Source organism: Etheostoma cragini, chromosome 9, assembly GCF_013103735.1.
Source record: "Etheostoma cragini isolate CJK2018 chromosome 9, CSU_Ecrag_1.0, whole genome shotgun sequence".
NCBI classification, from domain to species: Eukaryota; Metazoa; Chordata; class Actinopteri; order Perciformes; family Percidae; genus Etheostoma; species Etheostoma cragini.
Window position 1 is genome coordinate 20,319,749 of NC_048415.1, and position 14,459 is coordinate 20,334,207.

The window sequence follows — 14,459 nt, forward strand, 5'->3', positions numbered from 1 at the left end:
AAAATGTTTAGTAGAAAAATTCCCTTCTGCATAATCACCATTTTCCACAATAATTTGTCATATTGCAATTTGCATTACAATAATATTCTAATTGTTAATTTTCCTCATTAACCCAAATATTTTGGTTTTTGTAGCTGGTAACTCTTAGCCCTTTGGCAAACAAAATGATGAAATGGATTACACTCTCCAGTAAAAAGCCAGAAATTACAATACATTATAACTCAAAGGCCTTATAGATTGTATATCTTCCTGTTTTGTTACTGACTCTTGTTTTCTACTAAAACCATCTATTGCCTAAATTATGGTCAGTTTAATCCCCCTCAATAAATATACCATACTGTGCCTTAAAAAGTCTTCTTTTTTATTGCACATGCAAAAGTCATCATCATCAGACTCGGTGCTCCAGACAGCAGACAAGAGAAAAGGGGAGCAAAAGTTTGATTTGATTGTGGCCACATTCTTTGGAAAATATCGCCTTTAGCTCAGACCATCCAAACATTACACAAACATGCATGTGCGCACTTAAGGTAAATTATTACATGAATATTCACATAGTTTTTGACTTCAAATGAAGCCATGTGGTAGCACTGCACCCAAAGCTGAAGCAGCTGAACCTTAACCCAACACATTTCCTCTGTTTCCCCCTGTGTGAATATGTATTAAACCAGTATGAACACCGGCATTGTGTGGGGGCCTCAGGGGCCTAAAGGCCCATGGAAGATGGTTTTCTCAGCTGAGTGTCGGAGCACATAGGGACCCTGTGTTTTGCCCCAACACAGATACCTAAAACTCCCCAGCACAAGCTTCTATTTTTCTAGTAATGACATGTCTTCATCAGACCTGTCAGTGAGGGGTTCTCTAATGTATTCCTCCTTTCTCACACTTTCTTGTTAAGTTTTTCTAAACAGAGCTTTAAGGTGTAATAAACCCAGTCACCAAGCCATAGTGGTTTTAAAAAGGACTAGACTAGACCAAACTGTGGTCAAGCAATGTGTATTTACAGTAGTAGTGCACCTACATGGTAAATAATTAGTGGTATCCAGTGGTTTGTATTTGGGTTGAACTTTTACATTTTTCCTGTCTGAATTAGCTACACACTATCTGTTGAAGCGTACATTCATCCACATATGCTAAATCCCTTGAATTAATCACAACTTTATCAGTAGGATTTGGGGAAATGTGTGTTATGGAGACCAGAGGTAGAAATATTTTGAGGGGTTTAGCTTTTCCTGAAAATGTAATAAAATTAACAGTGAAAGGTGACGTGTCGGCCACCATAGCAAATACAATCTATCCCTGGCTTTCTGCTGTTTCTCTTGGTAGTAGATAAATCTGGGAGCTTTGTTTCAGTCATAGACAAATAGATTCTGGCAGTTTGTGAAAGCAGCAGCTTGATGCTTTCATCCATGATATAACTAGATTGAGGCATGTGGAAATGCAGGATTGTACATTGGAGTTCTCAGTTCTAATGCGCTAGAATTAACTTATACAACACTAACATAGTTCAAAGGGGGTTTTGCTTGAAGTAACAATGAGAACACAACTTTAAATGTTGTTGTTGTCTCCAAGTAGAGTCCCTGCCATTTCACATCCCCAACCACTTTACTGCCTTTTACTTTGTTTTGTTGTTGCATCTTTCTGTTTCTTACTTTTGTTTCTCCATGGAGCATTTTTTCTGTTATTAAAAAAGGTTACCTGTTCAGTTTTTGTTCTAATGGCATGGCAGGAACAGCAAGCAGATGTTTTATAATAATGCCATAATTTAAGAGCTAACTTATGTAGTTTGGCATGTTGATTTGCTAAATGGTACCCATCTTTTTCTCAAATGCCAAGTAGCAAGAGCGTTATATCTTTATCTGGAGTCTTTGAGTTTCGGAGTTTTTAATATCTTATTTAATCAAATATGGGAGGAGTTTCCCGCTCAACATGCTTCTCTGAACCATATTATCTCGCCCTACCTTGTGACTCCACTGTCAGTCGGTCTTCTTTTCTTCCCCTTTTTGGTCTGAGAGATGTATAATGGATGTTTTGATCCATTTCACAATCTGGTTGTATAACCTCTGTCAACATTCCCCACCATAGTGTAATTGCCAGTCAAAATACAACAGCCATGACCAATTTTTAGGGAGTCGTTTCCAAGTAGCATTCTAACCTTGCTAATTGATTTCATATTGGAGAGGATCTTGCTAAGATGTCGGAATTAGTCAATTTCTGTGATAAAAGGGCAGACAAGCCTCATCTATCTGCTTTGATTGCTTTTGATCTGACATGGTCTAATCCATCAGAGGTGTGCTCTGTTTGTCTATACCTTGGTCCTTTTATGTTTTGCATAGATTAAATACATGATATATATACTGTTTTTTTTCCCGGTTCTCTGAACTCTTTTTACAGGCCTAATCCACATCCTACTAATTTAGTACATATGCTCAGTTCAGTGCAGCCAAAACACACGGGCGAGTGGGAATCATTGGAATGTATGATTTCACTGCCTCTGTACCATGCCAAGGATTAGCCAACTGGGCCTCAGCAATACCAACAATTATGAGAAATTACGTTTTAAATAGCAGTAATTGTAGCTTAGTAGTAATTGTCCTAATTAATTGTATACACAACTACTAAGAACAATTAAGTGATCAGTCAATTATTTCTTCATCACCCCCTTGCCACTTTAAAATTGGTACTTACCATCAGAGGTAAGTGTTCCCTGCGGTGGTGGAGGGTCAATCCCAAATGGGCTTGCAGTGGGAGAGTCCATGTGTGAACCTCTGGGAAAGGCCCGGTTGTTATTGTCCCGTTGTATCTCGTTGGTGAAACGGTTGTTAACTGGTAGATTCTGCGGTACCACCTGTACCAGTGGAGGAACTACAGGCAGCTCACTGCGTCCCAGTGTCCTCAGACACTGCTCCTCCAGTGCCGAGATGAGAACAGACTGGTTGTTGACCACCCCGGCCATTGTGGCAAACCTGGCCTCCAGTTCCTTGTACCTCGAAGCCAGTCGCATCATCTCAGAAGTCACATTGAGGATGCGGTTCTCCAGCTGGGCCAGTTCCAGAGAGTTGTCTCTTTTCCTGATGATCTCATGCAGCAGCTGCATGTAGAGCTGGGTCACCCTGGAGTTCATGTTCCTGCTCTCTTTCCGCAGCAGCTTCATCTCATTCACCAAATTACCATCTACATCCACCACCAGCTGCAGTGTCTCAATCTCACGCCGCTGTTTGCTAAGCACCTCCCGCACATCCGAAATGTCCATTCGGGTCACTCTGTCCTTGTCTGGCTCGGGGCCTGTGGTGCTGGCACAGATTGGACCTGGTGACAGGTGTGAATTATTTAGGAGATTACCAAGAAGCCATTTAGATTTTTAGAAAAGCTAAGGATAGTTAAATGAAGACACTTAAATATTATTACAAAAGGTTATCCTTCAAACCTGTGATTCTCTGCTCAGGAACAAGGAAGGTGTAGGAACACTTTTTAGCATCGGGATCAATGGGGGCTCTTTTACTCCTGTGGAGAGAAAGCTCTTTGGTCCTCCGGGCTTCCCTGGAGCTCCTGCAGTGACTTTCCTCCCAAAGGGAGAGGAAGAGCAGGGTGCAGAGGCTCCACATCAGCCCCTGCATTGCCGCTGGCTGGTTATAAGGATAGATTGACAGCTACTGGTGCTCCCTCCAGGTCCCCCCAGCCCTCCCTGCAAAAGTACAAGATCTTAAGTGCTGGGACTCTGAGACAGACGCATCTTTGTTTACAAAGGCTTACAAAAGAAACGATAACAGCAGGAGTGTTGATGGTGTGCTCTTCCATAGCTGGGGATCTTAGTCATGTACGATTTTAATGAAAAAGGTATTTGACACTATTTCTTAATACTTACAGACAATCATTGATTGTTTGGGAAAGTCAGTTTGTATTAGCACACTTGTCAGGTCATTGTTCCACATAGTTGTTTGTGTGGAATGCTTGAAAGAGAGAACCCATTTGCCGTCCAGCCCATGGGACGACGTCTGCTTTCTGTCTCAGTTAGTTCCCCTGCTGACACACGCCCCGTTTTTCTGAGGTCCTGTTGGTTTCCCCCCCCATTAAAGAGGTCTGCCATGTGGCTGCTGGCTGTGCGTTATCTCTGGTACCTGCACTCACTCGTACTTCATTTTCTTTATCCTCGAAAGAGATTCTTTTCTCTAAATTCCTAACTTCTTGTCTTGCATACTATCTACCTGAATGGTATTTTTTGTCCTCAGGAACTATTCTAGGAAAACATTTTAGAAATCCAGGGACTGCGTTTTGACCACGGGAAAATTGTTTCAGTTTTTCTTTCTGGTGCATATTGTTGTTGTTCCTGCTGACAGTCAGCCGATGGCCCAGTGAGTCAGGTTTTTAGCGCTAAATGACTGATTTGGCCAACACAAGCTGTATAACTACTACAGCTCATGTAGAGCATATAGACTTTCAAACACCAGGGGTTGTCACGGATGAGAATATTATTTTAATGTTAGCTAAGAAGCTTGATGTCACTTGCTCGTTTCAATTCAATTATGCACTAAAAGTAAATTGAATGCACATTCTTTACTAATCTCGATATGGCCATAATGCTTCACAGTTGTTTTTAGACTCCTCTACCCCCACATCTTCTTTCCAACGTTAATTCAATCATCAGTGTCTCAGCATGCAAAATCGATGCAAAATCGATTTTCACACTTATTTGAATACAACAGGGATGCAAACTCGAATTGCTTAAGGAACTTTTGGCTTCTGATTTATGTCCTTGTGTGTTTCTCAAAAAGGCCTATAAGAGGGTTCATGATCTCCCTTCCTGCTCAGAGATCTGACCTGTGTTATGTACGTACCCCCCTCCAAGTAAAACACATTGACCCTTTATTTTGATGCAGCATCCTGTGAGGTAGGTTAAATATGCTCACTACTGAGCGCCCACTTTTCACGTGGCTCCGTACACCTAAAAGGAATGTTAAGTAGAAGGCAGTATTTGTGTTTCACTTGAAAGAGTTCAAACGCTCACATACAGGCTTTCACTACAGGGGTGTGAGACGAAGGCAAGTAAAGTGTGTGCAGAGTCGTCTTCAGCCCTGTCTAATTGGAGGGGCGACAGCTGGAACTTCCTCCCCTCTTTCTCATCCCTGCGGTTTCTCATCAATGCACAAGCACAAAAACACTAACACAGATGCGCACACTGCTCCATTTAACACCCTGGCCTTGGCCTGCGCAAGGCCAAGACTGTCTAGCTGCCCCAATCCACTCCAGCACTTTTCAGCTCTTTTTTACTCACTGCCACGTCATTAAATCCTACGTCCACCCTGAAACTCAGGGCCTGTGTGTCTCCCATATGACGCCATTGTGGTTCTTCAGGAATTCTGGCAATTCTGTCACTTGGAACAATGTCAAGAGGGGACAGGATTACAGCTAGTACTGCAGATCTCGCGTGTCCATCTGTATGATTAAATACTGTGTGTGCATGACTATCCAGAGACGTTATTCCTTCTCATGGTGCTGTGTTTTTCCAGCAGCCAATGTGTCTGACAGCGTAACCAGGTACTGTATCCTTGCTGAACTCGGTGAGAGCTGCTAATGACTTTAACAGCAGCGTCAGCAGTATCGGTTCTCTCAAGTGCATCTTCTCTTCCAAAAACTGACTGGCTTTCTACTGCTTCTGGGAGCTCTATAAAGTGTCCACGTTCAGCATCATCCACATGCCCCCTAAGCATGACCCCCTCACACATACATTACAGCTCATCCATCAGCAATCACCTCCTTCATTTCCCCATATATTTCTTTACAATCCTTTACTTTTACTTCTCTTTCCTCCCCTTTTTCTTCTGTCCTGTGTTCTGGGGTCTGCTTTCCTCTTGGGTGGTGGTAGTTTTGAGCACGAGGGGCCTCGTCTCTTTCATGGAACCAAAACATATCAAAGACATTCCAGGGTCTGTGGAGAGGTCACCAGTGTGTCTTGAGAGTACAAGGTTTACAGCCTTTCCACAGAACAAGCAGTGCGCCTTCTTTTTTCTACCCCAACAAACCGAAACTAAACACTGCTGAAGTGCTCGGGGACCGGGAAGGCTATTGAGCGGAAAGCAAAGCGCTCACCTGTGGGAGTAAAACTTCATGCATGCGAATTTGCCTGCAATGGCTATGCTTGCTTTCCTTATGCCAATACACTATGTTTTTGAGAGTTCTTTAGAACCTTGTCAATTCTACCGCCCTGTGCAGCTGCCCTTCTTGACAAACTATATTGGGCCGGCAGAGATGCCAATGATAGCTCACATCTGTCGCTTTTCATATTCAACAACAAGAGTCCATGCATGGCCGACTAGACACCGCTTGGATGTTTCTCAACTCGCTGCACTTAAATCTGACAAACAAGCCCGTCTACTGAATCTCATATCATTTTTATGACAAGTTTATACTAGTTCAGAGCACGTATCATGTGCATTGTTTTATTTCCATTCACTGGACAAACACTAATGTTTGCTTTTAGCTCACATGTACAAGTGATACATTTCTAGGGTAGTGTGTCTTGGCATGACTGAGCAATGTTCCCTCACATGTTTCTAACTCTTGACTATTATTTAGATAGAAATGCATTGTGGGATGCTCCAGAGAAATGCTACTTATAATCATCAGAACCTAGAGGCGCACTGGGCTATGTGCGTACTACAGAAACAGAACAAGGGAAGGAGATTAGGGGAAGCGGTCTGTAAAGCTGAAACAAAGCACTCATTTGTAAAAGGATAGCACCGACAGCAGTGGATCAAAGATGGACGAGACTAAAAGTGATAGAAAGTGGGTCAAGGATGTTTTCCACGTCCTGGCCAGGTATCGTGAACATAACTTGGGGCAGATGAAATAATCCTATTTCACTCTTTTGTCTGCCTGTTCCTTCCTCTCTGTTAAAGCCGCCCTCCTTACTTTCCTTTTCTTCTGTTTTTGAATACTTTCCTTTGTCTTTGCTTTCTCTGTTTTATGTTTCTTCCCGTCTTTCCTTTCCAGCAGCAGATTTCAAGGCATATAGAAGCCACCGGCTGTAAGCAGCTCAGCAAATAAGAGAAATTGAAAGTATTTTTCTCCCTAATATGAGTGGGATATATTAAGTTTCCTATTGGCTCAGCCCTACCGACAAACATCCATGTGAAACCAGTGTGTGGAATAAAGGATTTGCAGCTGGCTAAGAGCTTTATAAGTCTTCCTAAGTGCACCGCTGGGTCCTCACACCACTAATAGATATTAATAGTCAGGAGAGCTATGATTGTTGCTTTTTAATTGTCCTCACTCCCCACTGTCTGTCTCTCCCTCCATCTGTCTGAGCTGTGGTTTAATATCTTTTCATGGCTGTTATTGGAACAGTCTTAGGACAGACAGTTATTTATCTTTAGCATGCTTCCTTTGCTCTTTTTACTCCCCAATAAAGTCCACAACTTTTTAAGCTGGCGTTTGGCTTGCATTAATTATGTGGAGGTGTGTACATAGCAAGGACACAGGCTTGTCGTACATTAATCATGATTAGCCCCAGTAGAAGACAGAAATTATTCTTTTCTGCATGCCGTCAGGGAGGAAGTGACCAGAGAACTCATTAAGCTAGACGGTTGCTTACATTACTGTTAGACACAAAAAATAAGTTTTTCCTTGTTGTTTAAACAACATAATGAATGTTGGTTGTTACCTAAGAAAGAAAAAACATACGTCTCGCTGCTGGGCAGGCATCATTTTGTGATCCGAGGCAAAGCAAACTGCTCAATGAAACAATTGGTATCTGTCGTGGAATTGATTTCATGGAATTGATTTCATGGGGAAATTACTGCAGGTTTATGCTGTATGTCATTGACACGCAGCAAAGGGCCGCAGGTCCGATTCAAACCCAGGCCGCTGCAGGACTCAGCCAATATGGGGCGAACACTCTTACTGGGTGAGCTAGAGGCCCTCTCTGTTTAAGCTTAAACCATTTTATAGCTGCATTTAAAAGGTTTACACTTGAATTGTAATTCCTGACAATTTTGAAGATTGATAGTGAACAATTAGTTACTGTTTTTGATAACAATTCAGTACATGTACATCTACGTATTTTTTAAAGTTAGGAAATCAATGTTTAAGTCAAGCCCGATGTTGACACATGAAAGAATGAGCCCGGTCACTTCCACACAGCTTCTTAATTAACCACTGCTATCAGATCGGTACTCTTTATTGGTCGATACCCACAGCTAAGGTATTTGTGTCGGGATCAGGACTGATGAAGTCAGATCGGTGCATCCATACACCTGGCTAAAACTAAAGCAGTCTAATACAAGAGCTGCAATAACTTTCACCTTCAGCGCCACCAGCTACATCCTCTAAAATGACCAAACCATCGAATCAACATCATTTTTAAAACAGTTTCAAAATTAACATTATAACCTCCATTGAGGTAGGACTTATTGCAGGACTGTTGTGTTAGACTGCATTAGTTTTAGACAGGTGTAAAAATAGATAAGAACAGAATCTGTTGTACTGATGTGCTAGTTATGCAGTTGGTCCACTGGACTGTTCATGGATTCATCAGACAAAGAGCGTGAACTTGAGCCCACAAGAGTGTAACATTTAAATTCAGGCTGTGATCCTGTCAAAGTATCTTTTGACTGTTTTCAAAGCTCCTGGTCTCCTGCAATGATTTGCATGTTGTGTCAGTCCGTAGTCTGTGCAATTACAGTTCAAAAACCATGAGAGATTTATAATTTTATAGCCAATGTATTTCCCAGCCTCAAAATCTCCAGCTTCCACTCCCCCATCTGGTCCTCAGACTTTCCCACATCATGTCCAAAATGCCCTTAAACACACAACATATCAGCACTGGTCAGAAGAAGGAGAGAAAATTTGAAAATAAAAGGGGTGGCTGAAGAAGAAAAAGAACGATAAACAGCAGCTTCGCTTTACATGACAACCTGGAGCTCAGCCAGCTCTGTCGGAGAGCTGAGACGGACTTTCTCCCAGCGTTTCATACACACATGATGTCACCAGCCACCGTTTTTGAGTTACATGACCACTCATAAACTCTGTTCCTCAAAGACCCAAGTCATAACTCATGCTTTTGTGCTTGCTGAAGCAATTGGTTACAGAACCACAATTGGAAAAATGAAGGGGAACTGACAACTGAGAAACTGTCTAAATGGTTTGGAAAAAGGGAAAGAATTCAAACAAGAGCAAATAAATGGCTATGTGAGCTTATCGAGGACAGGGGCTGGGGAGGAGAGCGCAGCATGTGGGGAAGTAGTAAAAGTACTGACATTATGAAACGATTAACGAAAACAAAAACAAAACCACATTCTTAAAGCAGCGCAAACGCCAACATAAAAACTCCAAAAAACCTCATCAATGAAAATTGTAGAAACCTCAGAGATTACATACTGCTACCACAGTGAAATAGGAAACTCATCTTGGTACAGTATTAAAGGAGTTGTTTCATATTTTCTTATTAAACAGTGCCTGTTGAAATATGAAAAGGGTAAGCAATGACTATACAAAGAGGTAGAAATGGGATATTGTCTGCATTTTATAACTTTAGCTGCTTGTTATTGCGGCCAAAGCCTTGTGCTTTTAAAAAATGAGGGATGAGGTGGAAAAAGTAAGGCTTGTGAGATTAATTGGTTCTGTTTAGGAAGACATTAGTCTGTGGTCAGAAAACAACCAATGTTCCTGCCTCTGGCTTACTAGCTATTGAGATGTCTGCTTTTTTGATGCTATATTAGTGAGGAGGGAGCGGTTTTCCTTCTTGAGAAGTGAAACTTTAAACATGTGGGCTGATGTTGGGAGGTCAGAGGTCTGGATGTGGCATTAGGGTGCAGCCCCACCCATCCGCTCCACAACCCCTGCAATCAATCGGTCTTTGTGGAAAATGGGTTCCCCCACTTCCTCTTAAAAGCACACGTAAATGCAGAAACATGCAGAGGTGTCCAGAGTTCATATAAGGACATCCCTCTCTGTCATACTTTGTCAAGATAAGAACTCTAAACACAAACAACTCTCCCTGAACGCACACTCGCAATCATGAATGCAGGCATCTATGAATTCTTGCTTAACAAAATCTACCTCATTAATGTATTACCCGGGCTGAGAGATTAGCTGTTAGCTCGCCCGTTCAGGTGCCTTTCTCTCTGATGTGTCTGAAGTGACACTTGGCTCTAAACAAACACATGCTCTTGCCAAAGTTTGACGCATTATAAAAGAGCTGGAAGGGGGTTGGGGAGAGAGGAGAGCTGGAAGAAGGGAGAATAAAAATGGTGCAGCATTTATATAAATGTTTGTTTGGCTTGGCCGTGTAAATTTTCATATTCAGGAGATTCTTGGTTTTAATGAGTCACACCTCACCTCAAGCTCAAACCTTCCGTCGGCACATGATTCTATTAGTTGAATCACCAAGGAAGAACACATAAATCTCCACACACAAAGCATAACGCACTCATCGCCCGCTGTCTCTACGTAGTCAGATACCTCCACTTCTCTTGTCTATTTGCCCTGACCCCCATGCTGACCTTTGCCTCCAGATGGTTACCTGTCCGTTCAACTGTGTCCAAGCTGTCATTAGGGAGATTCTAAATGAGCATCACAGTGCAACTAGAGAGCTTTCCTCTAACTTTGATACAGCCCTTTTTTGAAAATGTTCAACCCAATCTAACTACAAGCTGCCCTGTAGTTCATATTCTAGGTTTGCGTTTTAGGAGCTACGTGTCTGGCTTGTTGTGCTGTGGTTGGATTTTATCCACATGCGGTCAGCACAGCACAAAAGCAATGTTTTTAAACCAACCCATGGTTGTATCCAGTGTGGGTGTTTTCTGTATCTGCTTCTATATGTGTTCTACTGACAAGATCAGCTGAGCTGTGTCTGTGACAGGGTCCACACACAGCCTCAGGTCATACAGTGATGTGATATGATTGGCCGCCTGCCCATAGCCCCAAAAACCGCAAGCTGGTGCTGGCTGAGTGAGCTATCAATCCCCCGCTGCGTTACAACGTGGTCTGTGACAGGACGGCTGGGCAAGGGCAGCGGTTAACTGGCTCTGACATCCTACCACAAACTACCTGATTGTTATTTCTTTAAAAAAAGACTTAAAACTTGAAATAGGAAAGACATCAAACAGAAAGTCTGTTGTGATTTATAGTCCTGGGCGAGGGTCAAGAGACTCTGTAGTTTATGTGTGGATTATTTCTTACGACCCATTTAAAGCTTTCTCCCAGGCTCTGAACCCCATGCAGGTGAACCTGAGGGACCAAGCACTGTGTTTCCAGCACAGAATGTTCTGGGTATTTCTCAAACAGCTGCTCCCACCTTCTCTTTATCGGTTGAGCTTTCTTTTTTTCTTTTCAGGGCTGAGGTATTGATATTGTGATTTATTACTGTATGGCGGGAAAAACCAGCAAGCTCATGACATGTTTTCTTAGCCTTTCGCCATTCCCTCATTTTTGCCTTTTTCCTTTAAGCTATTTGAAGCTCAAAGTGTGTGTTATTTACAGCGTTCACAGATGTGACTTTGTAGCGAACAGAACATTTTCCACAGATCCCACCACAAGGCCAGGAACATAAATGAAAACATTTGAAGGTAATTGTGAGTTGGTGATATGGTAGTGCACCAGATTGAGGCCATTAGTGTTCAAAGCTTTTGCTATCACGGTGTCTTATGCCCATGGGCTGTATTTGATGGAGGATGTGGTTAGGGTTGGATTGCTTTGTTACAATGTTTAAGTCACTCCACAATCAATGCTCTTTCTATGCCCCCCCCCCCCCCCATATGTAACAAGTAGAAGCCTGTGCTGAGAGACAAGTCGCTACCTCATTAGATGTAATATTATTGAACTGACCCTGATTCCACTGAGTTAACGCTGCTCCATCCCTACACCCCCTGTTAGTGGCAAGGCTCTAGATGGTGCTGTATGAGGAAACCAAAAGCCAAGAAAAAATAAACAAGCCTGGCTCCAGAGCTCAAATCTCTCCATCTGACCAGATCAGTCTCCCTCAAGTGTTTTGCTGGAATGTCCTACTTTTCTTTCTCTTCTCCCCCCCCATCACCAATCTACATCTTAAAGAAATGACTGAGCCATCAATTACATTAATTCTATTCTTCTGTTAAAATGTACCCTCTATACAATTCAAATGGGAATATCACCAAACACCATACTTGGCAATTTTGTTAATGTATTTTTCCTACACAAATGGTATTCTACACATCCTTGGTCTCGTATACTATAAGTCACATCGCATGTGTGATTGTATACACGTGATGCCATGGTCAGCATGCTGTACACAGTTTATCCCGGCCTCGGGCTCCAGAGGAAAGCCAAAGAAGCGTTGCTAAATGTTTCTGTCTGCAGCCGGAGCCTCGAGTCACGAAACGTCCTAACCTCTCCAACCTCTCAGCCAGAGCTCCCACAGCTGCCCAGACACACACACACACACACACACACACACACACACACACACATTCCAAAAACAAACTTGGAAACAGAATGAACTTAGGCAACATTTACCTTTCTTTTGTTACCAGTAGTGCGGTTGTGTTTCCTTCAGTTTTAGTTTCAGGTGTGTATCGTGTTGTGTCTTCACCGAGCTGCACGGCTCAGGACTCATCTCTCTGACTCTTTGCCCCAGTCTTCTCAGGTGCTCCCCTCCACTCACTCCTTCTGTCCTGCAGTAGAAAAAATCACAATACATAAAGTCTGTTTTGCCAAGGCCTTATTTCCCAAAGATGTGCTCCTCTCTGTGGCGTCAGCTGTCCTGGGGCCCGGGCTGGGGCATGGTTCAATAGCCACTTCAACAGACTGAATGCTGACGACTGATGCCCTGAGGTTTTCACAAAGGATGGGGGAGACTAGAAGAGGGAGGGGAAGGAGGAAGAGAGGGGAGGAGAAGGGGGATGAGGGTGTGGGAGTTTGAGATTGCCTTTTTTTCCCTGCTCTTTCGTCCTCCTTTTTTATTTTATTTTTTTGAGTGGCCCAGCCTACCTCTGATGTCACTCTGATGGGGAAAAAAAGAGAGTAACCGAGCTGCCTCCATAAGTTTACCATCCTCAACAATGACCGCCCTGGTTCTTGTATAGAAGAAGTGAGTTGAGTGAAAGGAAATTAAACCTTGTTTTCAGAAGTGTTTGACCTGCTTTGACTTCAAACCTTCCCCTCTTTTTGTTTTTATTTTTTGCTTTCTCCTTAGCAGTGGGAAGAGCTGATTGTAATGCTGCTGAGGTTTCTGAGCAGCTTCATGTAGAGCACCAGCTGGGCATGTGAGAGCAGGAGATAAATGAAGGCAGATAAAGCAGACAGCAGAATCCTTGCTCCGGGTGTAGTCTGAGCTTGTCTGGTCCTTATCACCGTTGTCATTTTACCTTAATGTGTTCAGGTGTGTGAGACAGGGACAGATATGTTTTTTTTTCTGCTAAGATATTTCAGATACCTGCTAAGAAAAGCAGATAGAGGATGCATTTTTTTCCAAACTTTGTGACCACATTTTAACCTTAGGTTTCTAGTCTGATCTTTTCATACAAGTTTTGCCACATTATACACACTTACAAAGTGTAAGTGTACCCCTAACCACAAGTCTTCAGAGTGAGCATGTGTCTGTGTCTGTTCCAGGCTGTGTGTGTGTGTGTGTGTGTGTGTGTGTGTGTGTGTGTGTGTGTGTGTGTGTGTGTGTTTATACACAGTATTCTGAAGATGAGATTTGGCCCCTTTTTATTTCCTGGATCTGGTCCTGCATTTCTGTTGTTGAATATTTGTACATGTGTTTAGACTCTGCTTGCACAACGTTGCAAATGCATGTGTAAATGTGCGCACATCTGTGAGTATAACAGTGTTTCTCAAGGAAAGCGGGGGAGTATTGGTCTTATGTAGTCTACTGTGTGGTAACTATTCATACATCCGCACTCAGTTTCAATGCTGGTGTGTGAAAGAATCATTGAGCGAGGCGAGAGGAAGGAAACGCACACCGTCAGTTCACTTCTGAAGCTTGTTGATCTCTATTTTCATAATGGTGGGAAGCCACTCCTGGGTTTTGTCTTTCAATGTTAATATTTATTTAACGAGAGACTAAGAATCTCAGCTTTGTTCCAAGTCTGCCAAAAAATGGGCAATTGGAAAGGGAACAGGCGGGAAAGATATATGGCTTTGAGTTGGAAAGTCTGAAGAGAAGAATAGGCATTCATTTAGATCCATGGGGATCAGAGTAAATAAGAGAGTTTGCCCACTGTAACATCAAAGAAGCGGTCTGCGATTCCGAGCTGGTCTTCATACTAATAAATCTACAGCTGCATTGGAATTACATCATGCATCTGCCAAAATCTGGTCCTGTTACGATGTCCAGCGTTGTTTGTTTCTACGTGTTTGTTTTCTAATGAGGCAAGCTTTCTGTGTTCAGGCAGTAACATCCTAGTGATCCCCCGTGGTGTTTACAACAACAGATTGACACTGTGCTCATTGGGCTTACAGTGGGGCCCTCAACTCACTAACAA

General features: G+C 42.7%; 2 protein-coding genes across 4 annotated transcripts in view; one reads left to right on the top strand and one right to left on the bottom strand.

Moving 5' to 3' along the window:
- Positions 1–12,830, bottom strand: part of angptl1a (angiopoietin-like 1a) — a 14,943-nt gene extending 2,113 nt beyond the window's left edge. Inside the window, exons 1-3 of the mRNA XM_034881156.1 lie at positions 12,487–12,830; positions 3,425–3,682; positions 2,686–3,306 (exon numbers count right to left, since the gene is read on the bottom strand). Coding sequence (XP_034737047.1) covers positions 2,686–3,306; positions 3,425–3,614 — 811 coding nt within the window. The 5' untranslated portion in view covers positions 3,615–3,682; positions 12,487–12,830. The remainder of the gene's footprint in view (positions 1–2,685; positions 3,307–3,424; positions 3,683–12,486) is intronic.
- Positions 1–14,459, top strand: part of ralgps2 (Ral GEF with PH domain and SH3 binding motif 2) — a 74,643-nt gene that overhangs the window by 53,758 nt on the left and 6,426 nt on the right. The gene's annotated exons all lie outside the window — the stretch shown is intronic.